The following is a 27321-nucleotide window of genomic DNA, read 5'->3' on the forward strand; positions in this document are numbered from 1 at the left end:
GCTTGCACAGGATAGAATAGCATGGAGATCTGCATCAAACCAATCTCAGGACTGAAGACCACAACAACAACAACATCAACAATTTTACAGCTTGGCGTCAAAAGTGGATAATAAAGGGGATAATATATCTAATTTCTACTGCTTCATACTTTTAGGGGATTCCTTTTACTGATGTTAAATACTGACCTCTCTCTAGAACTTTTCTCTCGCACACTTCAACCCACTATATAGCTAATTATTTCTTGATGTTTCAGGACGTATCTTATTAACCCATACCTTCATTTAGCCAAGTTGTTCAATAAATTCAGTTTACTGCCAATTAGAAGCAGTAAATCTATATTAATTACTTGACCTACCTATTTAAACTTTAGTTCATTTTCTGTAGAATCACAGTTGAATAGCTAATATTATCTCTCACTAGGCACCGTTGACCACTTCCATGTAATGCTATAGTTACTTTCAGAATGAAACTATTTCTGACGATAAAATTTATAGTACATTTTAACCAGGTTCTCTTTTCCAGAGTCATTTTCTTTACTTGTTTAGGCCAGTCACGTGTTTTGTTGAATAAATCGATACCCTCACCTGCTGTATCACATGCGTAAGTTATTGACATCCGTGCCTATGTAAAACAGCACAGAGCTCTTGTATAAACTCATCTGAATGTTATTATGAGCGTCAAAATCGCCACGCTATAAGAATTTTGTGTCATTTAGATCGACCTTTCTTCCATAAATGGGTTCAGAAAAACATTATTACCCTTTACAATTACATTTCACGTCAGCATCATTCCCGTATCTCCTTCTCCCGGTAGGCAGAATTGCTGATGTATGTTCCTGTGCACAGACGGAGGCGATGAGCGAGGGCAGGCGAATAACGGTTAGACTGTTTTGCGTAACTACAATATGTAGTAAACAGTTGCTCCTATATGCTCCTAAGTTTAAATTTTAAGAAGCAACTAAAATATTTCTAAACATACCAATTTTAGTTGCGATTGTGTGCTCCCCTACAGACACTAACTTTACAACTTTATAACTTATTGCCTTAATGACAGTGTAATATTTTAATCTGATTTACACGATTTTGCCAGAGAGCTTGAAGAGGGATTAGTCTATATCAGGGCGTGTTAGGGGGTGCAAAACGAAACATGAATTTAAACAGTAAACTGAAAATGTAATCCATATACAGTGAGATTATTATCTCGCTATATTTCGTGATTGCTGTGCGTACTGTCATAAGGCTACAATAAAAAGAACTAAAAATGTTCATTCAAAACTCTCGAACTGTCCAACGACTTTTGTTTCTTTCTAATTCTTTGAATTTAAGCAGAACCTGCTAATGTAACCTGAAAATGACTTTGCTCAAATTTAGGAACCTAAGACAAAGATTTTTTTATCTTAAATATTTCCTAAAAAATGGCATTTGGTGGTTTCTGTTTCAACAAACCTCTTTTCTGCCGAAGGTAACCGAAGATGGGAACGAGACTGTATCAATACTGTTGCTGACGCCATCACCGGATGACAATGGGCAAACCCTCAAGTGTCAAGCCAAGGGCGCACGTGGTGTGCAGGAGAAATCAGTGGAACTTCTTGTCCACTGTAAGTAACACATCCACTGTTTCCTATTTTTCTATTACTGACATTACTTTTATATTAAAAAACTAGCATCAAGCACGCTTATACGGTTTTCGTCATGGAATCGTGTTTGCCCCTGTTGAGGTGCCCGTACCGTCTAAGGCGTGTTTTACGTTACGTGTTCCTGATATCTTTCACTTTTATAGCTTCTCTTACTTGTTCATTTCCATAATAACCAGCCTCACAATCAAAAGGATATCGTTTGGCAAACGGACTCCATTAGGAAGAATTTTTAAGAAACACCGTTCATAGTACAATAGGAACAAAATAAAACATAAATGGATGGGCTAGAAATGCGATCGGGCACCACAGTTGTAATGCGTGAACGCTTCAATCACTAGTGTAGCAAATTATTATACTTTTAGGTGACATTATTGGGATTTAACAGCGATTTTTCAGTTAAGTAAACACCGGCCGGAGTGGGCGTGCGGTCCTGGGCGCTACAGTCTGGAGCCGAGCGACCGCTACGGTCGCAGGTTCGAATCCTACCTCGGGCATTGATGTGTGTGATGTCCTTAGGTTAGTTAGATTTAATTAGTTCTAAGTTCTAGGCGACTGATGGCCTCAGAAGTTAAGGCGCAGAGTCCTCAGAGCCATTTGAGCCAAGTTAAGTAATGTTAGTAACAAACATTTCTTTAAAAATGGGTTTATGATCAAGACAGTTTCAATAATTTTATGAAAGTATTGTCCTAAAACCGCAAGAGAAAACAAATGAACTTTGTGCATGTAAGTTCGTCAACTTCCACGGACAGTGCCAATTTGAATAAAACCAGTTTGCGTATTAGGATGTGTCATTATAAAACAACATGACAAATAAAACGCCGAAGTTTCGATCGCCTTTGGAGCGGTCGTCTTCAGGTGAACCAACTTCTGGATTCGATGTAGGTTTCCCCTATATACTGTTTATTACAGTTGTCAGGTAGTTACTTACGCTATGTTCTGAGATACCATTGGAGAGTTTGAGGTAAACATTGCTACGGAGGGTTGGCTGTAAGGTAAGCTATTGCTTGTGCTATCCGTAGCTGGTAACGAGGGGAAGTGTTTTCCTGCAACGAGACATTGTTGATGCAAGACATTTCTCTTCACTCCGTGCGGGGTCAGTGTTGTAGGTGTATGGTGACAGAGCTACGGTTACTAAAGATGATCAGGTAGTGAGTATGGAATGGGCTGGGAACAGCCTTGGGAGGTGCTGAGACTAGATTTCTTCTCAGACCACTAAGTTGAGAAGGATTTGATGACTACCGGGAAGATACAAATTTCGGTTTTTCGAGGTTTTTTGTTTTCCTTTTTTTTTTAAAGCAGCCCCAACGAATTCCCACTTGAAGCACTTGCAACCGAAGTCCTCAATTATTTGCTGAATGTATTCCAGCGTCTTTGTGTCTCTGCAGTGTACAGTTTTTGCCCTCTACAGCTCCCTCTAGTACCATGGAAGTTATTCCACCATGTCTTAACAGATGTCCTACCATTCTATCGTTTCATCTTGTTAGTGTTTTCCATATTGTCCTTTCCTCGTCGATTCTCCGGAGATCCTCCTCATTCTTTAGCTTATCAAACAACCTAATTTTCAACATTCCTCTGTAACACCACGTCTCACATCCTTTTATTCTCTTCTTTTCCCTTTTTCCCGTACTCCACGTTTACTACTATATTTTGTTGTGCTCGTACATTCCCAGAAAATTCTTCCTCAAATTAAGGGCTAAGTTTGATAGAAGCAGAGTTTTATTGATCAGGAATGCCCTTTTTGCCAGTGCTAGCTGGGTTAGTTTGGAGCTCCAACGTTAGGCGCGTTGTGGGGCCCCTTAGCGACATGGCTGACAAGAAGGGTAAGAAATCCAGTGTGCACTCCGTGTGCATACCGGGTGGAGTCATTCCAGATGTGGAAAGGGTCCTCCTGGATGCCATGAAGAGCACAGGGCGCAGCCAGCTGCAGGTGGTTGCTCACGTCGGTACCAATGATTTGTGTCACTTTGGATCAGAAGAGATTCTCTCTGGATTCAAGTGGCTAACAGAAGGGTAAAGGTTGCCAGTCTTGCTTGCAAGATGAAGGCAGAGATGACCATTTGCAGCATAGTCGACAGGACCGATTGCGGAACACTGGTAGAGAACCGAGTGGAGGGTCTGAATCAGAGGCTCAGAAGGTTCTGCGAGCGTGTAGGCTGCAGATTCCTCGACTTGCGCCAAAGGGTGGTTGGGTTTCGGGTTCCGCTGAATACGTCAGGTGTACACTATACGCAGGAGACGGCTACACGGGTAAAAGTAGCTGCGTATCTTGGACGGGGCGGTTTTTTAGGTTAGAGGGTCTCGGGAAAACACAAGAAGATCTTCAGCCACAAAGGGTACAAGCTGAATACAGGAAGAACGTAGATAGGGGAACCATCGGTATAACAGTTGTAAACTGTCGTAGCTGTGTTGGGAAAGTACCAGAGCTCCAAGTGCTAATAGGAAGCAGTGATGTTCTAATCGTTATAAGCACTAAAAGCTGGCTAAAGTTGGATATAAGCTCAGCCGAAATTTTTGCGAAGAACCTAACGGTGTTCCGAAAGGATAGGCTAAACACGGTTGGCGGTGGCGTGTTTGTTGCTGTTAGAAGTAGTTTAACTTGTCACGAAATTGAAGTAGATACTTCCTGTGACTTAGTATGGGCAGCCATCATTGTTGGCAACCGGAATAAAATAATAATTGGACCCTTTTACCGACCTCCCAATTCAGATGATGAAGTTGCGGAAAGGTTCAAAGAAAACTTGAGTTTGATTTAAAACACGTACCCGACTCATACAATAATAGTTGGTGGTGACTTTAATTTACCCTCGATGTGTTGGTGAAAACACATGTTTAATTTCGGAGGTACGCATATAATATCATCCGAAATTGTGCTAAACGCATTCTCTGATAATTATTTCGAGCAGTTAGTTCATGAGCCCACGCGAATAGTAAACGGTTGTGAAAACACACTTGACCTCTTCGCAACAAATAATCCTGAGTAAATAACGAGCAACAAAACCGATTCAGGAATTAGTGAACACAGCGTTGTCGTAGCTAGACTGAATATTGTAATCCCCAAATCCTCGAAAAATAAGCGAAAAATATACCTATTCAAAAAAATAACTATTGTAAAATTTCACTTGACTCCTTCCTAAGAGACAATCTCCACTCATTCCAAATTAATAATATAAGTGTAGACCAGATGTGGCTTGGATTCAAAGAAATAGTATCGGCAGCAATTGAGTGATCTATACCAATTAAGTTAACAAACGGCGGAGCTGGTCCTCCATGGTACACAAAACGGTTTAGAACACTGTTGCAGAAACAACGAAACAAACATGCCATATTTAAAAAGACTCAAAATCCCAAAGATTGGCGATCTTTTACAGAAGCTCGAAATTTAGCACGGACTTCAATGCGAGATGCCTAAAACAGTTTCCACAATGAAACTTTGTCTCGAAACCTGGCAGAAAATCGAAAGAGATTCTGGTCGTATGTGAAGTACGTTAGCGGCAATAAACAATCAAAGCCTTCTTTCCGCGATAGCAATGGAGGTAATATCAAAGACAGTGCTGCCAAAGCAGAGTTACTAAACACAGCCTTCCGAAATGCCTTCACAAAAAACGACGAAGTAAATATTCCTGAGACCAGCTGCCATTATGAGTAAGTAGAGGTAAATTTCCTCGGAGTACTGAAGCAACTTAAATCACTTAATAACAGCACATTTATTCACATGAAGTGTTGAGTGCTATTGACAAGGGATATCAGATCGATTCCGTATTTCTGAATTTCCGTAAGGCTTTTGGTACTGTACCACACAAGCGGCCCGTAGTGAACTTACGTGCTTATGGAGCATCGTCTCAGTTATGTGACTCGATTTGTGATTTCCTGTCAGAGAGGTCACAGTCCGTAGTAATTGACGGAACGTGATCGTGTACAACAGAAGTGATTTCTGGCGTTCCCCAAGGTAGTGTTATATGCCCTATATAAACGATTTTGGAGACAATCTCAGCAGCCGTCTTCAGTTGTTTGCAGATTACGCTGTCGTTTATCGACTAATAAAGTCATCAGAAGATCAAAACAAACTGCAAAACGGTTTAGAGAATGGTGCGAAAATTGGCAATTGACCCTAAATAATGAAAAGTTTGAGATCATCCTCATGAGTGCTAAAAGGAACTCGTTAAACTTCGGTTACACGATAAATCAGTCTAATCTAAAAGCCGTAAATTCAACTAAATACCTAGGTATTAGAATTACGAACACATAGAAAATGTTGTGGGGAAGACAAACCAAAGACTGCGTTTTATTGGCAGGACACTTAGAAAATGTAATAGATCTATTAAGGAGACTTCCTACACTACGCTTGTCCGTCCTCTTTTAGAACACTGCTGCGCGGTATGGGATCCTTATCAGATAGGATTGACGGAGTACATCGAAAGAGTTCAAAGAAGGTTGTATTATCGCGAAATATGGCAGAGAGTGTCAGAGATATGATACAGGATTTGGGCTAGAAATCATTAAAAGAAAGGCGTTTTCGTTGCTATGGAATCTTCTCACGAAATTCCAATCACCACCTTTCTCCTCCGAATGTGAAAATATTTTGTTGACACGGACCTACATATTGCGGAACGATTACCACGATAAAAGAAGGGAAATCAGAGCTCGTTCGGAAAGATATAGGTGTTCATTCTTTCCGCGAACTATACGAGATTGAAATAATAGAGAATTGTGAAGTTGGTTCGATGAACCCTCTGCCAGGCACTTGAATGTGATTTCCAGAGTATCCATGTAGTAGTAGTAGTAGATTTCACTGCCCAGGTAGCGGAATTCCTTAACTTCATCTACTTCATTTCACCAATTCTGATTTTAAGTTGCGCGCTATTCTATTAGTCTTTCTTCGATTTACTCTCAATCTATATTCTATATTTATTAGATATTCGGCAGATACTGTAATTCCTCTTCACTTTCTCTGAGAACAGGACGTCATCAGTGAATTTTATCATTTATATCCTTTCACCATGGACTTTAATCCTGCACGTGGACCTTTCTTTTATTTCCTTTATTGGTTCTTAGATGTATAGTTTGAACAGTGGGGATGAAAGACTACATCCCTGTATTACACGCGTTTAAATCCGAGCACTTCGTTCCTCGTCCTCCACTCTCATTGTTCCCTTCGGCTCCAGTACATATTGTATATTACCAGTCTTTCCCTAAGTTTACCCCTATTTTGTCAGTATTTCGAATATCTTGCGCCAGTTGTTGCTGTCGAACGCTTTTTTCTGGTCGAAAAATCCAGTAAACGTATTCTGGTTTTTCTTCAGTCTTCCGTCCATTATCAACCGTACCGTCAGATCTGCCTCTATAATGCCTTTACTTTTCCTCAAGTCAGACTGATGATTCTCAGTTTCTTTTCCATTCTTCTGTCTGTTATTCTTGTCAGAAACTTGGATGCATGAGCAGCTAAACTAATTGTTCAATAATTCTCGCACTTGTCGGCCCTTGCAGTCTTCGGAATTGTGTGGTAGATGTATTTCCAAAATGGAGATGGTGTATCGCGAGACTCATACATTCTACACACCAACGTGAATAGTCGTCTTGTTGCCACTTCCACCCAATGATTATAGTACTCTCAATTGAAATTTGATAGGGGACGTTAATAAAGATGAGAAGTGGCTGTACAGTGCGTAGATTTGGGCTTACTGAAATGCTACCTAGTGTTGTGAGGTGCAGAAGAAATATGCCTTAAGGATGCAGTCAGTTACGGAGTCTCCCTGCTTGAAGAAAACTCCGCCAATGTTGGTGCAGATCAGAATGCAAAGTAAGTACTTTCCTTAAAAACTTTTAAGGAAGTAAATAAACGGTTACTGGACCTTGCCTCTGACATTATTTCCTTGTCACAGCATTGTTTATTTGTCGAAGAACTGCGACGATTTTCTTTGGTTTCTTGTAGATGGGAGAAGTGGTAGTTTATGCAAGTGTAATGTTCCGCACAAAAGAGCTGGCTTATGAATACACTGTTAAGAGTAAATGTTTGTAACTCTGTCCAGACTTGATGCTGTGCTAGGCACGGTTCTTAAAAAAGGCGTGAAGTTAACTTTAATTGCGGTTTTCAGTAGCTAAAAGATCATTGGCTACACTTAGAAAGAGGTGTACAGAACGAATATAAAATAAAGACAGAGGATAGAGACACAGAAGAGGGGTGCATAACAGACAAACACCCAACATTGCAAGAAAGAAGAAGTTTTCAATAAAAACTTTCTAATGAAGAAAAAGGGGAGTGTTAATGGAAATGTGTCAGTATTTCAACCTGAAATAGACAGTGTATTTCCTACTGTATTTGATGGGACCAGCAGCACAGTCACAAACGTTTTCCACAGAATATTCTCTGGTTGATAGGCACAGTATAAGAGAGATTTTTAATGACGTTTTAGATCTCTATCCGCGAACAGAAATACTGAAAGGAAAGAAGACAGGTCATGTGAGTTGGAATTTTCTCCTGGTGTAATAATTCTTGGCAGTCTCCTCGGGTCTGCTCCCGGATCGTAAAATCACAATGACTCAATAACTGTAGATAGATCTGAAGTGATGAGTGTTTCCTTTCGAGTACCAAGACTAGGGCACTACTCTGAGTCGCCAAAGATGATTTAGGACTTAAGAAACTTGGAGTTTATAAAATTCGGTGTGAATGTGACAAAGCTTACTTCAGCCGGTAGATTCGCACAGTTCAAGGCAGGAGGGCAGAACGTCACCATCACACGAGTGAAGAATCGGTGACTGCGGAGTACCTTACGGTTTTGGAACGATGTTCACAGAAAGGTAATTGAAATTAGATTGGAAGACGATCAGAATAATGGAGACATGAGTTTATCTTATAGTAGGACCAAGAACTCGGTACTATCGCGCCTTCAAAATAAAGTTCTCTGGTGCAACCTGCGTTAGTGTTTGAGAATGATCTTTGAGTGACGCATATCGTTGGCGCCAGTGCAGCGTCAGAAACCCACTCTTGGGGAGAGCACCAGATGTTGGTGGAGCATGCACTCTGTGCGAAATGGGTACTTATGTAAGACGACAGTTCGCTACCTAGTAACACCGTGGACAAAGACGGTCCTACCACACTGTCTTGGGGTACTCTGGAAGTTACCTTTGGATATGTCGATTTGGTTCCAGTAAGAGCGACGTGTTCAGTTCTGTCTGCAAGGAAATCTCCAGTCCAGTCGACAATCTGGTCCGATACTCGGTATGCTCGAAAGGTTTTCATTAAACGGCAGCGCGGGACGGTATAAACTGTCTTCCTGGCGACAAGGAACACGGCACCAGGCTGAGATCCGTTGCCTACGTCGCTATGGATCGCAAGGAAGAACAGAGCGAGCTCAACTTCGCAAAATCTCTGTTTGTGGAATACATGTTGATATTTAAAGGAGAGATTTTTCGTTCTCCTAAAACGACTAAGTTCTTGAGTACAAAACAAGTTCCATAATTTTACAACAGATGGGCGCGAACAATATAGGTCTGTCATTATGTGCCCCTGTCCTACAACTCTTCTTGGTAACGTGAATGACCTGCGCTTTCTTACAGTCGCTAGCTACCCTTTGCTGCTCCAGCGATCTACGATAAACTGCTGATAGGAGGGGGAGTTCATTCACGTAAACTTTGTAGGTTCTTGTAATTCTTCATGCTTTCCTGGCGATCTGTTGACATCATGGATATTCAAGATGTTGTAGAATCTTATCTCATCTGGTCTTGATGGCTTTTCACTACTAAGTGATTGCAGTTGCTTTTCTGTTCCACCGAGCGAGGTGGCGCAGTTGTTAGCACACTGGACTCGCATTCGGGAGGGCGACGGTTCAATCCCGCCTCCGGCCATCCTGATTTAGGTTTTCCGTGATTTCCCTAAATCGCTTAAGGAAAATGCCGGGATGGTTCCTTTGAAAGGGCACGGCCGATTTCCTTCCCCATCCTTCCCTCACCAGAGCTTGCGCTCCGTCTCTAATGACCTCGTCGTCGATGGGACGTTAAACACTAATCTCCTTCTCCTTTTCTGTTCCACGGTCAGTTATCGCAATATATACCATTTCAACGTCCATACGGTTACTAAAAGGAGGGAACCAGTTATGATTTTCCGCGGTGGAAGAATTTCGTATTACAGAATTAGGTACTTCGGCTTTCTCTGTGTTACTTTCCGTTTCGGTGTCAGCGTGATCAAAGTGAATGAAAAGTGGATTTCGAACTGCTTACTGATTTTATGTAGGTCCAAAATCTCTTAGGGGTCTCAGTCATGTCGGTGGACTAAATTTCAGTACAAAAGACATTGAACGCTGCTCTCATTGCTCTCATTACCCCACTTCACGCTTCGTTCAGCTTTGTCAGCTGAGTTTGTCTGCACTTCAGTGTGTGATGAAACTCTATTGGTTTACTTATCATTATTCTGACACGGGGTCTGTCCCATTCCTTAACACCTTGTTCGGAACATATTTGTCTAACGGATACTGAATGACGCTACCGATTTTTTTTTTAATTTATGCTCAACATCCTTATGCTCAGCACTGAGTTCTTGATGCTGATTACCTAGATATCAGGCAATTCGCATCCCATCACTGTTCCTCAGCAAAAATAATTTCTTACCTTTTTAACGTTCCTTGTAATACCTGTAATTATAGCTGCTATCACAGCCTTATAATCACTGATACTTCCCCTAAGTTAACTTTTAAGCTCATGCCTGCCTGTTGCTAGGAGGTCCAGGACGTTACCTTCTAGAAATGTTTCTCTAATTATCTGCCCGAAGTAATTTTCGGGAAAGACATCCAGAATAATGTGAGACGCATACCAGTCTCTTGCACCAGTTCTGATTGCATGATTCTCCCATTCTATACCAGGCAAGTTGAAGACTGCCTATATCGATCAGGAAAATTACTAACGATATTCTGCACGTTCTCTCTGAAGTGCTCTACCACTACAGCTCCAGACCTTGGCGGTCTATAAAAAGCTTCCTATTGCCATTTTGGTCGACCTTTGGTGCTTATCTTCACCCATAATAATTCAAATTCTGGATCCGAGATAACCACGCTGGATATTACCGCGTTCTTTACTACATTAAATAAGCCGTCATTACTGACGATAAACACATCTGCACGATGTTCTGAACTTGGGATTTCTTTGCTGTCCACTTCCGGTTTCTATAACTTTCTCTTCTATAACTTTCTCTTCCTGATACTACCTGGACATTGTGACCTACAATAATCGATGCTAATTCTTGTACCTTTCCTTTGCCAACCTGCTAGGACAAGCATTCGATGAGAACACCGTGGTTGACGTAAATACCACTTCGGCCGGGGGTTTCTGTATGATGGGTTTCTGTAGCTTAAAAGACTAACATGCATACGCCACATGGAGTCCAGTAAACTAGTAGCTGCTTCCTGCACATGGTGAACACCTGATCCACTAAGGGAAACGATTCAAATCTTCACCCTACACCTGAAGGTGATAAATTCGCAGTCGATATCGTCAAAGAGTAGTCTCAGTCTCTTCTTTAGAGGTCCTGGTTTAGACTTTCTACTCTGCCCTAAACAAGAAGACAGCGATCGACCGTACAAATAGTTAACTTAGCCTGTACTCCACCTGTGGTGCGAGTTGCCATCACCGGATCCGGGATTCGCCGAAAGGAGCCAAGAACGGCCACAGAACTCAAGCAGCAGGCGTCAGTAATTCCGACGTGTGTCACTATCCCCAGTCAGCTGTACGCACTGCTCTCGACAGCCGCCAGCGGAGTTCATTCACGTCATGGAAGAGACTCTTGCGAACATATCGAGTGCACACAGGCATTCTGCCCAACCCTGCGTGCTATATCCATGACGTGCCCCATCACCCACCTAATACTGCAGCTCCAAATGACTGCACATGTCCGGTCTGAGCATGAAAGTCAGACGCCAGACCCACAGAAGAGGCATCCTGCGATGGCTGAGAAATGTTATGAACGCAGGATAACACCTCGTACCTGTTACTAAGGCCTAAGGAGCCAGCAGTGCAATCTGTTCCCTCTTTCGCCTTCCACCCTGTGACACGCAAACCCACCTCTGTCTACCATTCAATGTTGAGTGAGCACGGAATGGTCAGATGTTGTGTATCGGAAGACAAAGCGACAACCAAGTCACCAGGGGATACCATCGCACCAAAGGTGTTGCAGATCTCGTCGCTGGTACCCCGAAGCCGCTTCAGCTTTGATCAGCATCCAGAAACCTGTTGACTATGGCCAATACAGCTTTCAGCTGTTTACAGACATCAGCCAATTCTCCTCATGAACGCCGGAACAAGCACCGTCTCAAACTTTATTGTACTGTGTAAAAAAACTGAATAACATGTCAGAAGAATGCAAGAAGCATATGTTCCCAGAATATCTAGATATGACTTATGTACTTTCTCAAGTACTTTCTGTTTCCAGATGCCCCGATTGTCGCTCTGTATATGGATCGTCCTCCGCGTCCCGACGGCATACGCGAATGGGATAACATCACTTTGAAGTGTTATACACAGTCAAATCCGCCCACGTGGAGTGTGAAATGGATGTTACAGGTCAGTATGCTACTGAAACATTTTGATTTATTCATGACATTCAGTAGTTCTGGACTATGCTAACCAGGAACGTCTGCCATATCTATATCTTTAACAAATTTGTACAGAAACCAGATGGCAGTTATAAGAGTCGAGGGACATGAAAGGGAAATATCAGCTTTTGTTGATGATCATCTTATATCCTCCTTTCAAGACAATGTCCATTCCGTTCAACTGCTCTTCCAAGTCCTTTGCTGTTTCTGACAGAATTACAATGTCATCGGCGAACGTCAAAGTTTTTATTTCTTCTCCATGGATTTTAATACCCACTCATTGCCACCTTCAGAATTTGAAAGAGAGTATTCCAGTCAACATTGTAAAAAGCCTTCTCTAAGTCTACAAATGCTAGAAACGTAGGTTTGCCTTTTCTTACTCTAGTTTCTAAGATAAGTCGTAGGGTCAGTATTGCCTCACGTGTTCCAATATTTCTACGGAGTCCAAACTGATCTTTCCCGAGGTCGGCTTCTACCGTTTTTCCATTCGTCTGTAAAGAATCCGCCTTAGTATTTTGCAGCTGTGACTTATTAAACTGATAGTTCGGTAATTTTCACATCTGTCAACACCTGCTTTCTTTGGGATTGGAATTATTATATTCTTCTTGAAGTCCGAGGGTATTTCGCCTGTCTCATACATTTTGCTCACCAGATGGTAGAGTTATGTCAAGACTGGCTCTCCCAAGGCCGTCAGTAGCTATTTGGGGAGCAAAATAACTGATGATGGTCGAAGTAGAGAGGATATAAAATGTAGACTGGCAATGACAAGGAAGGCGTTTCTGGAAGAAGAGAAAATTGTTAACATCGAGTATAGATTTAAGTGTCAGGAAGTCATATCTGAAAGTATTCGTATGGAGTGGAGCCCTGTATGGAAGTGAAACGTGGACGATATACAGTTTAGACCAGAAGATAATAGAGGGTTTCGAAATTTGGTGTTACAGAAGAATGCTGAAGATTAATGGGTAGATCACATAACTAATGAGAAGGTATTGAATATAATTGGGGAGAAGAGGAGTTTGTGGCACAACTTGACTAGAAGAAGGGATCGGTTGGTAGGACATGTTCTGAGGCATCAAGGGATCACCAATTTAGTGTTGGAGGGTAGCGTGGAGGGTAAAAATCGTAGAGGGAGACCAAGAGATGAATACACTAAGCAGATTCAGAAGGCTGTAGGTTGCAGTAGGTACTGGGAGATGAAGAAGCTTGCACAGGATAGAGTAGCATGGAGAGCTGCATCAAACCAGTCTCAGGACTGAAGACCACAACAACAACAAATAAAAACGCAACTAACGATACATACATGACTTCGACGCTTGTGTACATCACAGAAAAAAATGATTACAAGTAGTAAAACGACTCCAAAGAGTTCATTCTTATATGCGTTTTGATTATTTTTAGATTGTGGCTATTTGTATTGTATTGTCATTTACTCGCCAGTTGTGGTGGTCATGTGCAACATACTCATGTCAGACAGATAACAATTTACGGTTCGATGCGCAGAGTATATTTACATAGAGAGAGAAACATTAAAGAAAATATAAATGGGGGGTGGAACATCACACATTAAACGAATCCATCTTTACTAGTGTTCATAGTACCATTGTAGACAAAACGCCTCATAATATGAACCATTTGATAAAAGCAGCCAAAAGTCAATCCGTGACTGGACTTGAGAGGGAGGAAACAAACTGTTGATATCCGATTCTCGCTCTGTAACTGCCTGTGCCACTTGTACCGGGCTTGCTTATTGGCTGTCAGTGGGCTTGCTGCCAACTTAAAATCTGAACTGATCTCAACGGCATGACTGCGAAATTTAATGTTAATTTTTTTATATCACTCCCAGTTGTAATACTAAAAACTACGAGGGTTGCCCATAAAGTAATGCACCGCATTATTTCTTCAACGATTCTTCATTGAACATAACAAAAGTTTCACAGGTGTAAGAATGGTGTTTTATCTACAAATCGTATATTTCAACGTGATCTCCATCCCCTTCTTCGGACAGCGCGAAAGAAGGGCGTATATGAATTGTCGTGAAATACACTACTAGCCATTAAAATTGCTACACCACGAAGATGACGTGTTACAGAAACGAACTTTAACCGACAGGAAGAAGATGCTGTGATATGCAAATGATTAGCTTTTCAGAGGATTCACCCAAGGTTGGCGCCGGTGCCGACACCTACAGCGTGCTGACATTTCTCATACACAAAGAGCAGTTGACCGGCGTTGCCTGGTGAAACGTTGTTGTGATGCCTAGTGTAAGGAGGAGAAATGCGTACCATCACGTTTCCGACTTTGATAAAGGTCGGATTGCAGTCTATCGCGATTGCGGTTTATCTTATCGCGAAATTGTTGCTCGCGTTGGTCGAGATACAACGACTGTTAGCAGAATATGGAATCGGTGGCTTCAGGAGGGTAATATGTAACGCCGTGCTGGATCCCAACGGCATCGTATCACTAGCAGTCGAGCCGACAGGCATCTTATCCGTATGGCTGTAACGGGTCGTGCCGCCACGTCTCGATCCCTGAGTCAACAGACGGGGACGTTTGCAAGACAACAACCATCTACACGAACAGTTCGACGACGTTTGCAACAGCGTTGACTATCACCTCGGAGACCAGGGTTGCGGTTGCCCTTGACGGCGATCCTGGGATCACGAATGGCAAAATGTCATTTTTTCAGATGAATCCAGGTTCTGTTTACAGCATCATGATGGTCACATACGTGTTTAGCGACATCGCGGTGAACGCACATTGGAAGTGTGTATTCGTCATCGCCATACTTGCTTATCACCCGGCGTGATGGTATGGGGTGCCATTGGTTACACGTCTCGGTCACCTCTTGCTCGCATTGACGGCACTTTCAACAGTGGACGTTACATTTCAGATGTGTAACGACCCGTGGCTCTACCCTTCATTCGATCCCTGCGAAACCCTACATTCAGCAGGATAATGCACGACCACATGTTGCAGGTCCTGTACGGGCCTTTCTGCATAGAGAAAATGTTCTACTGCTGCCCTGGCCAGCACATTCTCCAGATCTCTCACCAATTGAAAACGTCTGGTCAATGGTGGCTGAGCAACTGGCTCGTCACAATACGCTAGGCACTACTCTTGATGAACTGTGGTATCGAGTTGCAGTTGCATGGGCAACTGTACCTGTACACGCCATTCAAGCTCTGTTTGACTCAATGCCCAGGAGTATCAAGGCCGTTATTACAGCCAGAGTTTGTTGTTCTGTGTACTGATTTCTCATTATCTATGCACCCGAACTGTGTGAAAATGTAATCACAAGTCAGTTATAGTATAGTACATTTGTCCAATGAATACACGTTTGTCATCTGCATTTCTTCTTGGTGTAGCAATTTTAATGGCCAGTAGTGTAGCTTCTCATTGTCGTTGAAATGTGTTCTACGAATGCCATCGTTTAATACCCCAAACAAGTGGATGTCCGAGGGGGTCTAGGTCAGGGCTGTAGGATGGATGGGGTAACACTGTCCAAATCTGTTTTGTGATGTGTTCAGCAGTCGTCAGTTGCAACAAAACATCTCCCGGGTTGCTGTGGCGCCGAAGTCAACGGAAGTGCGTCTTTAGTTTTCTTAATGTGTTGACATATGCTTCTGAATTAATGGTACCACCTCTTGGCATCACATAAATGATAATCGCGCCTTCACAGTCCCAGAAAGCGTTGATCATGACTTTACCGGCGGAAGCAGTTGCTTTGAATTATTTCTTTTGTGATGAGTGGGAATGGCGTCATTCCATTGATTGTCGTTTTGTTTCGGGGTCAAAATGGTGAACTCAGGTTTCATGACCTGTCACAATCCGGGACAAGAAAGCCTCTGTCTCAGCTTCGAAACTTTGCAACAAATCAAGACAAATGTTTTTTCTTTGCGATTTTTGATCCATCGTTAGACACTGTGGGACCGGTCTTGCACACCCTTTAGAATATCCCATAGTGTGAATAATTGCATCCACATTTTCTTTGCTGATTGACAGAAGTAGCACGAACTCCTGAGTTGTAATGCGTCTGGTCTCACGAATGACAACATCAGCTCACTGGAACTTGTCAAGTATGACAGCCGTGGATGGTCTCCCCGAACGCTGCAAATCGTGGAGCTCCGTCGAACCGCCTTCTGGCGACCTCACCCACCGTGCCCATCGACTAACTATACCTCTGTCGACAGCATATGCTCTGTGCAAGCGTTTATAAATATTCTCCATTGTTTCTTTCTCTTCAGTGAGAAAGTCAATGACGGCACGTTGCTTGTAACGTACATCACCTACAGACGCCATTTTGAAACTGTCCTGCAGCTACGCTATCTGTCGGAAGTGACGGAAACTTGGCGCGTCTGACACAGGAGGCTTCAAAGAATACATACGTAACGTTTCGCATTCGTAGCATTGTTTTCGGCCGAGAAAAAAATGCTGTGCATTACTTTCTGGGCAACCTTCATATATACGCGAACATAATAAGTAACTACACTGCGTAACGCAATTACAGGATCACTTTTCCGGAATCCTATAATTGTCTCCCAATACGCCACAGAAGTTTGAAATTTGGCTTGAAGGTGCCTACAAAGTTCCTATGTAATGGTGCAAAGGCCGTCATCCTCGGGCGCGCGACACTTCAGACTGCAAGGTGTCGACACATGCAAATGCAAGACAGATCACTGATGTTCGTACGACGTCTAAGGCCGCATTTGATCGAAATTTCATCACAATTCTGCCCATGGACGTGCCACATATGGAAATGTCGTCGCACGCCGTCGTTCGCGCATTTTGTTCCTGCTCCTGACGCCTTTGCAACTGAGGCCAGATCAATGGCACCCAGCGCTGAAATCACATGGTTCTCTCATGGGTGGCTGAGGAAAGCATTTCAGATACACCAGCGCTCAAATTGACACTAGAGCGAGAATTCATAATCCGATGATTAACTGGATAACGTTCTTAAGTACTTTTCATGCTTATTTATTTGTAATTTCTGCTACTAGTCACTTTTTTTATTTTTTTTTTTTGATGTTTAACTTAACATAATACAGCGCGTTTCGAACATGTTCTGTTCATCTTCAGGCGTTTGTACATATATACATACAGAGAAATATAATGGTTCTGTATTTACGAAATGCGTTTACCACTTGGCTGGTTGAATCATAATTTTTGATGCTGCTTACACCCCCGGCCGATTCAACCACTGTCTAAGAACATTGTACGTCTGAAATGTCGCTATCGACCGTGAAATATGTGGGAATCAAAGCCCAAAGGAAAGAGATTGTTTCACGGACCCCTTTTAATGTCGATTCTGAGAGGTGGTGCATCCCCAAAGTTTTCCTCACCCACTCATCAGAAAACCACATGATTTCAACGCTGAACTTAACGGTTCTGACCTCAAATGCTTAGGGATAAAACGTGTGTACGAGGTCGTGCGACGACTTTCCAGTTATACGATACGCCCTCGGTGGCGCTGGACGGACGCTTGGAGTTAATATGACCTTAGGCCTCTCATCGCACATGAACATATGAAATCTGGCCTAGTTTTCGCTACATCTTGGAGCTTGAAGCGTCGTAGAGCTCGAGTGTGACATCCCAGGGTGCCATGCTCTTGCAAAGGAGGAAGGTGCCGAATTCAAAGTTCCGCTGCTTAATGGAAGAAGATTACTTGGTTTCGACAAGTGATCCTTTAATTACGTTGCGTAGTGGACTTTATTTACACCTGCTAACAAACGTTTCAGTTCAAGTAGTACCTGTTACGTAATCATTTTCAGTTGGTACCTTTAGTTTCAGTTTCATGGATGGCGGCGAATGCTTTGGAAACCCAATCTCAGTTGGAGGCTGTTTAATGTCTTTGAAAGGCAAAAAAATTTGATTTTCAGTATTTCGTACAGTAACTGATCGTATTTAAAAAAAGAAGTTATCTACTCATTCACAAGAATAACTCAAGTTAAAGATTTAACACAATAAATCAAGCATTAAAATTACGTCCTGTGTAGCTACTTGGAAGTAGCGTAGGTCACGTCATGTAAATTACCCTGAACGTATTCATACAGTATTGTGAATAGAGCACTTAGCCACTTCCAACTGTTTTATAGATAATTTAAAATCTTTTAGTAATTATTTATGACTGACGTCCCTCCCCAGCCCAAAAAATAGGACGAAAAATGCTTATCGTTCACTACTGTTTAGCTGTTCATTCAGTAAAACTTCAGCCTCAAGCATTATATTTTTTGGTGGTACTTTTCCACTACTAAGACCTTTTGCAGACTCCATGTACATATACTTTTGAATGTACCTGCAGAACTTATAGCAGTTTACGTTACTTAGTACAGATTATGTCACGTTATAAAGGTTGAGATGCGTGAAAAAGTACAATGTCTCCAACGATAAAGATTTTACATGCTTAACGTCTAATATTTAACGCAGTAATTCATTTGTAATGTAATCTGACGTCGCCCGCCCGGTTAGCCGTGTGGTGTAACGCACGGCTTTCCGGATTGGGAAGGAGCGCCTGGTCCCCGACACGAATCCGCCCGGCGGACTTCTGTCGAGGTCCGGTGAGCCAGCTGGTCTGTGGATGGCTTTCAGGCGGTTTTTCATCTGCCTCGGCGAATGCGGGCTGGTTCCCCTTATTCCGCCTCAGCTATACTATGTCGGCGATTGCTGCGCAAAGAAGTTTTGCACGTACGCGTACACCACCATTACTCTACCACGCAAACATAGGGCTTATACTCGTCTGGTGTGAGACGTTCCCTGGAGGAGTCCACCGGAGGCCGAACCGCACAATAACCCTGAAAGAGTGGTTCGGTGTAGGGCGGCGGATGGGTGAAGTGGACTGCGGTAGTCATCGTGTGTGAAGTGCTGTAATTACCTTGTGTACCTATGTTAATTGCTACATTTACATGAAAGACGCCATTATGATATGCACATATAGAAAATATTTACATTTGTAGAACACAAAAATTATGGTAAACAAAAACTGATAGGCGCATCTGCTTACATATTTAAGTGCTATCACTTTAACTGGTCTTCTTTCTTCAATAAGAGTGAAAAAAAACTTATTACAAGCACAGGTAAATATTAATTTTCTTGCCTTTTTACGTTACATTTTATGTAAGCCTAGGCAGTATGGTTGCTACAAAATATCGACGCCTGATATTCATTCGATTGTTAGTCAGTCGAAAAAAAGGAATGAATACTCACACTTCGTTTCCCCTAACACGATCTGCAGCCAGCAAATGGGCTTAGGTCTAGGGCTAAATGCAACAAGAATCATGAGTTCTCTTACCTTAAGCGTCAGGACTTGTTCACGCTCATTAACTCTGAGAAACAGTCTGGCCGATACGGCACTGGTATAGTAACCATTAAATCACTGAGTCTCATTTTCAGTAATGCCGATCCCAATACTAAAACAGACGTAAACTGTATTCCATGGGCCTACAGAACGAGCCTTTGGGGTTCCCGTCGGTCTCGTTTAGTTTCTTGATTTTGTATAAATGTCTGCAGGGTGAACCTTACCGAAAGTACTTTCACACTCACAGCTACATTACCAATTTTCTCGCCTGCCAGAATGGAGACTGTGCTACTGTTGGTTTGGCCGTCAAAAATGACGACTGGAATCATGCCCATCCGGTCTTCATGGTTTCCGTTTCTCGTGTGACATTACGGGCCTGTGACTACACCACCTTCACCTGTAATCAGTTCTATGCTGGTCAAGCATGCTGGGACAGTTTCCGGTAAGTGGAAATGTCGTTTGTTGGCATCGCGTGATCGCCCATTGTTATCTGAATATTCAAGCTGTGCACTACGTGCTGACTTATCATCACCATGTATCAAATTAATGTTATCTTCAGAAAAGAACGAATCCAGAATTCTCATCCAGTGCATTTAATTGTTTTTCTCGCGTCGTGACAGGTAACTTGGATTTTAAAATTCGCAACACGTCGGAAACAGTTACCATCTCATTCTAGTATTTCGTTTTATTTACATATTTTTCTATGTACCAGGTGACACTTCCTGGCCATTCATTCAAAGGTTATTGGTTAAATAATTCCTTCTGCAAGCTTTTTCAAACACCCTACGCCTAATAATAGGAAGAATAGAGCATTCAAAATCTTCACAGGTTTTACATGTTTCTGCAGCCTCTTTGGCCCAGAGAGCTGTGCCATTTTGCATAACCCCACTCACGAACTTTATTTTGTGAATATCACTCTATAAGCGCAGCAATACGTAAATAAGTTATTGAATGAATAAAACGGTTTGGGTTGACTTCTTTGCTGAAAAAAAAAAAACACTTTCAAATGCTAATGTCAGATCATGGTTTTCTCCAGCATTTCATATGCAATGAGTGGAGTGGCTCCTAAACCAAACAATACATTAGGTATAGCAACGTTATGACGCTGGTCTGTTTTCGGCCCAGCACTCGGCACAGAAGTACAGACGGGTGCAGAAATATCATTAAAAATGAGTCTTTCTTCTCAATTATTTAATTTACTTTCTCTATGACTCTTTTAACTGTACTAACTTCTTTCACTACAGTTCCTCGCCACTGTTTTATTTCATTGGTGACGAATTCCTTGACACTGATCATCTGGGCAGATGTTTGTATTAATACCTCAGGAATTATGTTACGGACATACATGTTGGTTTTCTTTATAAATAACTGGAATGCATGTTCATTCCGTATTTGGCACTACTGTTCCCATTGGTAAATCTTATTCTCGATTGTTTGGTCAAACTATCGTTCCTTGTCTTTTAATCAATTGGTTCTTTCCTTTTTCGTCTTTTCTTGATGTCGATAGAACTGCTCTGTTATGAGCTTCTCTTGCTCAATAGATAGGTCTTGTAATTTGTCCAGCAGTCCAGTTTGCACTTTGATCTCGTGAATTTGTTGTATCTTACTAAATAAGAGAAATTACATTGATTTGTATAATTAAATTGGCTTGCACCACTGACGGCGTGTCCCACTTCATTAATATTTTTTTGTTACCTTTACTTGTAGGGTTGACGATCCATCCTGAATGCGCGTGATTTCTTGCTGAGAAAGAGAAATTTCGTTAATCTGGGTAGATAAATTCGCTCACGACGCCATTAATTCTTGTTTAGTCGGTTGTTACGTTTATAGAAAGGTACTCATTGTTAATGTCAGTGTTACCAGTTTATTTAACTGCTCATCAATATGACTAATGGGAGACATAATTGTTCAGAACTAGACTCCATTTTATATGACAGTTACAAATCTAAAAATTCACAAAACGTTACACAAAATAACAATATGAATTAATAACACATTGATTAGTGTAGGTAAATCAAGCCTATGTAGCGTTCACGAATCAAAGAAAACAGATATGACATGGGTTAATAGAAATAATATTCATATACTTTCTGTTATTTATGTGAAAATCGTGAGAGAGTTTCCTTGGCTCTTGGGTGTCCAGCCGGATGCGATCGATGAAGTACCACGATATTTCGGCGAATAACTTTTCCGCCATCATCAGGTGGTTCCGATGGAATAATCTGTCTGCTCATTGTCGGTATTATTTAAGTCTGTCAGTCGGGCTTTTATTCCCTGCACTGACGGTCCGATTGCGTCGCAGGAAGACGAAGTCTTTTGGACTCCCTCTACGATTTTTACCCTCCACGCTGCCCTCCAGTACTAAACTGGTGATCCCTTGGTGCTTCAGAACATGTCCTGCCCAGCGATCCCTTCTTCTAGTCAAGTTGTGCCAGAAATTCCTCTTCTTCCCAGTTTTGTTCAGCAGCTCCTCATTAGTTACGTGATCTACCCATCTAATCATCAGCATTCTTCTGTAGCACCACATTTCGAAAGCTTCTATTCTTGTCTAAACTATTTATGGTCCCTGTCTCACATCCATACGTGACTACACTCCATGCTAAAACTTTGGGAAAACATTTCCTGACGCTTAAATCTATACTCGATGTTAACAAATTTCTCTTCTTCAAAACCGCTTTTCTTGCCATTGCCACTACTTCGACAATCATCAGTTATTTTGCACCCGAAATAGCACTTTAAGTGTCTCATTTCCTGATCTAATTCCCTCAGCATCACCTGATTTCATTAGGCTACATTTCATTATCCTCGTTTTGCTTTTGTTGATGTTCATCTTACATCCTACTATCAAGAGACTGTCCATTCCACTCAACTGCTCCTCCAGGTTCTTGCTGTCTCTGACAGAATTACGGTGCCATCGGCAAACTTCAAAGATTTTATTTCTTATCCATGAATTTTAAATCCTACTCCACATTTTTTCTTTTGTTTCCTTTACTTCTTGCTCAATATACATATTGAATAACATCAGGGATAGGACACAACGCTGTCCAATTCCCTTCTCAATCACTGCTTCTGTTTCATGCCCCTCGACTCTTATAACAGCCATCTGGTTTCTGTACAAATTGTAAATAGCCTTTCGCTCCCTGTATTTCACCCCTGCCACCTTCAGAATTTGAAAGAGAGTACTCCAGTCAATATTGTCAAAATCTTTCTCTAAGTCTACAACTGCTAGAAACCGAGGTTGCCTTTCCTTAATCTAAGTCGTATGGTCAGTATTGCCTCACGTGTTCCCACACTTCTGCGGAATCCTAACTGATCTTCCGCAAGGTCGGCTTCTACTAGTTCGGTAATTTTCACACCTGTCAACACCTGCTTTCTTTGGGATTGGTATTATTATATTGCTTCTTGAAGTCTAAGGGTATTCTACCTTTGTCGTACATCTTGCTCACCGGATGGTAGAGTTTTGTCAGGGATGGCTCTTCTAAGGCTATCAGTAATTCTAATGGAGTCTTGTCTACTCCCGGGGCCTTGATTCAACGTAGGTCTTTCAGTGCTGTGTTAAATTCTTCACGCACTATCATATCTATCATAACTCCCATTTAATCTTCACCTACGTTCTCTTCCATTACCATAACGTTGCTCTCAAGTACATCGCCCTTGTAGAGACCCTCTATATCCTCCTTCCGCCTTTCTACCTTCCCCTCCTTCCGCAAAACTGGTTTTTCATCTGAGCGCTCGATATTCATGCAAGTGGTTCTCTTTTCTCCAAAGGTCTCTTTAATTTTCCTATAGGCAGTATCTATCTTACCACTACTGATATATAACTCTACATCCTTTATTTGTCCTCCAGCTATCTCTACTTACCCATTTTGACTTCCTGTCGATCTCATTTCGAGACGTTTGTATCCCTTTTTGCCTACTTCATTTACTGTGTTTGTCCGTTAGTATGAGGAATAAAGAAAGCTGGAACAATATTTAATTCCGTCAGCGACTTTCCCACTTCCCCGGAGTAATACCATAAAATAGAATACTAATATATTTCACTCCAGCATCCTGTGCAGTCAGTTTGCTGCCTAAAAGTCCATTATTCCTACTATTTTTTTGCCAATCGTTTGCCGATGTCTTCAATGTTCTTGGTAGGACACCAGTTAGCGTGAGCTAAATATTTTATTACGTCCCATTCGTTATTAAAGTCATCCTTATTACGTGAGACTTCGTGTAACCTATGAACTATAGATCTAAAGACAATGAATACATGCACTCTAGATTGCATGGAGGTACTATGTATCATTGTATCCTTGGCGGTTGGTTTTCGGTAAATGTTACACCCAGTCACCTCATTATACAAAGTTAGTAATAAATCCAAACATAGTACAGAACGATCTCGTGAGAACTCCAAAAGAAATTTGATAGTAAGTATTTGGTTATTCAGGGCCTTATGTTAATCTAAACGCTGACTCCTGTTCCCATCATAAATGACAATAACATCATCAGTACTCCTTCTATTTATCACTTGCATTGCGGGTGTTTATTAAAACATTTTTCCTCCAGGTGTGACATATAACCGTTAGTTTATGTGATGGCCAATGGAGAGCCCATTGCCAAACCGGCATTCTGCTGCCATACTTCCTCCCCAAACTTGAAGTAGGAGTTACATTTTACCAGCAGAGTGAGCCACTTCATAAATTCTTTAATATACTCTTCCTCTAAATTACTAAAAGTACGTAAGTAATCTCAATTAAGACCACAACATCATGTATAGGGATAGTAGTATACATACTCAGACATCGAAAGAAGCTCCCTGAGGAACCACAAATGTTTGCAAGAGTTAAACAATTTCTTTCCCATTCTTAACCATATAATGCTGAGAATAACAGTAACGCTAGTTGAGGCGCTATTAAAAATCTTGCTAATTCATGGCCTCGGCTTCCTACAGAATTACGAGGTGCATTCAAGTTCTAAGGCCTCCTATTTATTTTCTAATTAACTACTCACCCGAAATCAATGAAACTGGCATTACTTCTCGACGTAGTCGCCCTGCAGACGTACACATTTTTCACAACGCTGACGCCATGATTCCATGGCAGCGGCGAAGGCTTCTTTAGGAGTCTGTTTTGACCACTGGAAAATCGCTAAGGCAATAGCAGCACGACTGGTGAATGTGCGGCCACGGAGAGTGTCTTTCATTGTTGGAAAAAGCCAAATGTCACTAGGAGCCAGGTCAGGTGAGTAGGGAGCATGAGGAATCACTTCAAAGTTGTCATCACGAAGAAACTGTTGCGTAGCATTAGCTCGATGTGCGGGTGCGTTGTCTTGGTGAAACAGCACACGCGCAGCCCTTCCCAGACGTTTTTGTTGCAGTGCAGGAAGGAATTTGTTCTTCAAAACATTTTTGTAGGATGCACCTGTTACCGTAGTGCCCTTTGGAACGCAATGGGTAAGGATTTCGCCCTCGCTGTCCCAGAACATGGACACCATCATTTTTTCAGCACTGGCGGTTACCCGAAATTTTTTTGGTGGCGGTGAATCTGTGTGCTTCCATTGAGCTGACTGGCGCTTTGTTTCTGGATTGAAAAATGGCATCCACGTCTCATCCATTGTCACAACCGACGAAAAGAAAGTCCCATTCATGCTGTCGTTGCACGTCAACATTGCATGGCAACATGCCACACAGGCAGCCATGTGGTCGTCCGTCAGCATTTGTGGCACCCACCTGGATGACACTTTTCGCATTTTCAGGTCGTCATGCAGAATTGTGTGCACAGGACCCACAGAAACGCCAACTCTGGAGGCGATCTGTTCAACAGTCATTCGGCGATTCCCCAAAACAATTCTCTCCACTTTCTCGATCATGTCGTCAGACCGGCTTGTGCAAGCCCGAGGTTGTTTCGGTTTGTTGTCACACGATGTTCTGCCTTCATTAAACTGTCGCACCCACGAACGCACTTTCGACACATCCATAACTCCATTACCACATGCCTCCTTCAACTGTCGATGGATTTCAATTGGTTTCACACCACGCAAATTCAGAAAACGAATGATTGCACGCTGTTCAAGTAAGGAAAACGTCGCCATTTTAAGTATTTAAAACAGTTGTCATTCTCGCCGCTGGCGGTAAAATTCCATCTGCCGTACGGTGCTGCCATCTCTGGGACGTATTGACAATGAACACGGCCTCATTTTAAAACAATGCGCATGTTTCTAACTCTTTCCAGTCCGGAGAAAAAAAATCGGAGGCTTTAGAACTTGAATGCTCCTCGTAATAACTGGCCGCAGAGTGGCGGAATGCTTATGAATTTTCAGCGTCCCTCTAAGTGTAAGGGCTCTTGGGTTCATTCTTTTAAAAGTCCTATTCAAGCATTAAATTAATACCGTTAAAAGCTGTCTTGACTTCTGCTAAAAATTTATCGGTTTGATGAAACCTAGCTCGTGTGGTATTGTTACTCACGATAAATTCCTTAACTTTTTCCTCGTTTTTAGCATGCCGTGTTATGTGCCACCCTTCGCGGTGTTTACCAAGAATACGGTCCGCAAGCATTACAGATCAGTCCAGTTACGGTAGCCGCACATCATCGCACGAGTTCGATGTATCAGCGTCTGTATAAAGTCTCCAATGTGGCCGACGTACTGCCACATCACAATCACACTTTAACCAATTCAGAATATGATTACTCGGTATAGTCATTTCGCAGGGGTTGCTGGTGATAGTAGATTCTTAAAGGTGTAGTGTCCTTTGTCCGACAGAAAACAGTTCCCTCCTCTGTAGGCTCTTCGTGACACCGTCCCCTGTCCACACCTGAGCAAGAGAGTAGCAATTGAGCTGTTGTCTTCCACGTACTAAAATGGAACCCCTACAGCTGTACTTACGATGTTATTTATTATATGGCTATCAGATTTGGTACTTCGATACACTATCTTCAGGCCTTAACTGACGCTGAGGTGGTAAACCCCATTCTACACACGACTGATCAGTTGCCGACATCTGTGAACTGGTTTTCGCAGACTACCTGTAACAAAGATGTTGTGTCTCCAACCATCAACTACCAAGTTGGTATACTAAACAACGTCGTAAGGACATCTTAGCTGTTCCATGTTATTACATAAGTGAACGGCTGAAGTCCCTCAAACCACCAATGAAAAGGATGGACATACAAAAACTTCTTGTCTCCCCGGTGCAGGTATGCCAGGTGCCGTGCCACAATGTCGGCTCAGGCTCTGTGTCCGTCGTCCAGATGAAAAAATTCCTGGATCGGTTGCTCAAGATGGGCGACCAGTTCTGTCCAGCTGGCCACATTCTGCTCGGCTCTGCTCAGTCCTCTCCTTGCACGCGAACGGAGTGCTCGGTAACGATGAACCCAGGGCTGGTAGACACTTTCTTCCAAGCAAGCAAGTCCTGCTTACAACTGCTCCACACTGCTCGGCGTGTCCACGCGCTATGAGAGCTCGGTGCGGATCATGCGCTCCTTCTGGCAGCGAAAGTTACCCGGAGTAGCTCGGTGCAAGCCATGCGCGCCTCGTGCCTGTGTTACGTGTGCAGAAGCAGTGTGTGCCGCGACCTATCGATTCTCGCAGCGTGGCTCAGATAAAACGACCGGGAAAGTTTCGCTTTGAAGATGGTGTTAATACGTCATAGCACTGCCACCATTGGATAAGAGAATTTGACATCTCATCACTTATTCTCGTACATGCAGATTCGGCGACCTGCATAAACTCGCAGGCGCCATCTTATCCAGTTGCACAGACGTGAAGATAGTGATAACTCCTGCTTGTGCCTGCGCCCTGTCACACCACGGTTTCAGCTGTCAGATTATGTAAAATA

The 27321-nt window shown here is 42.4% G+C and overlaps 1 protein-coding gene across 3 annotated transcripts in view; it reads left to right on the forward strand.

Annotated features, from left to right (window-relative positions):
* Positions 1-27321, forward strand: part of LOC124795247 (nephrin-like) — a 120870-nt gene that overhangs the window by 29799 nt on the left and 63750 nt on the right. For all 3 annotated transcript variants that reach the window (XM_047259182.1, XM_047259184.1, XM_047259183.1), the window contains exons 4-5: positions 1463-1598; positions 12052-12182. In XM_047259182.1, coding sequence (XP_047115138.1) covers positions 1463-1598; positions 12052-12182 — 267 coding nt within the window. The remainder of the gene's footprint in view (positions 1-1462; positions 1599-12051; positions 12183-27321) is intronic.

Source organism: Schistocerca piceifrons, chromosome 4, assembly GCF_021461385.2.
Source record: "Schistocerca piceifrons isolate TAMUIC-IGC-003096 chromosome 4, iqSchPice1.1, whole genome shotgun sequence".
NCBI lineage: Eukaryota > Metazoa > Arthropoda > Insecta > Orthoptera > Acrididae > Schistocerca > Schistocerca piceifrons.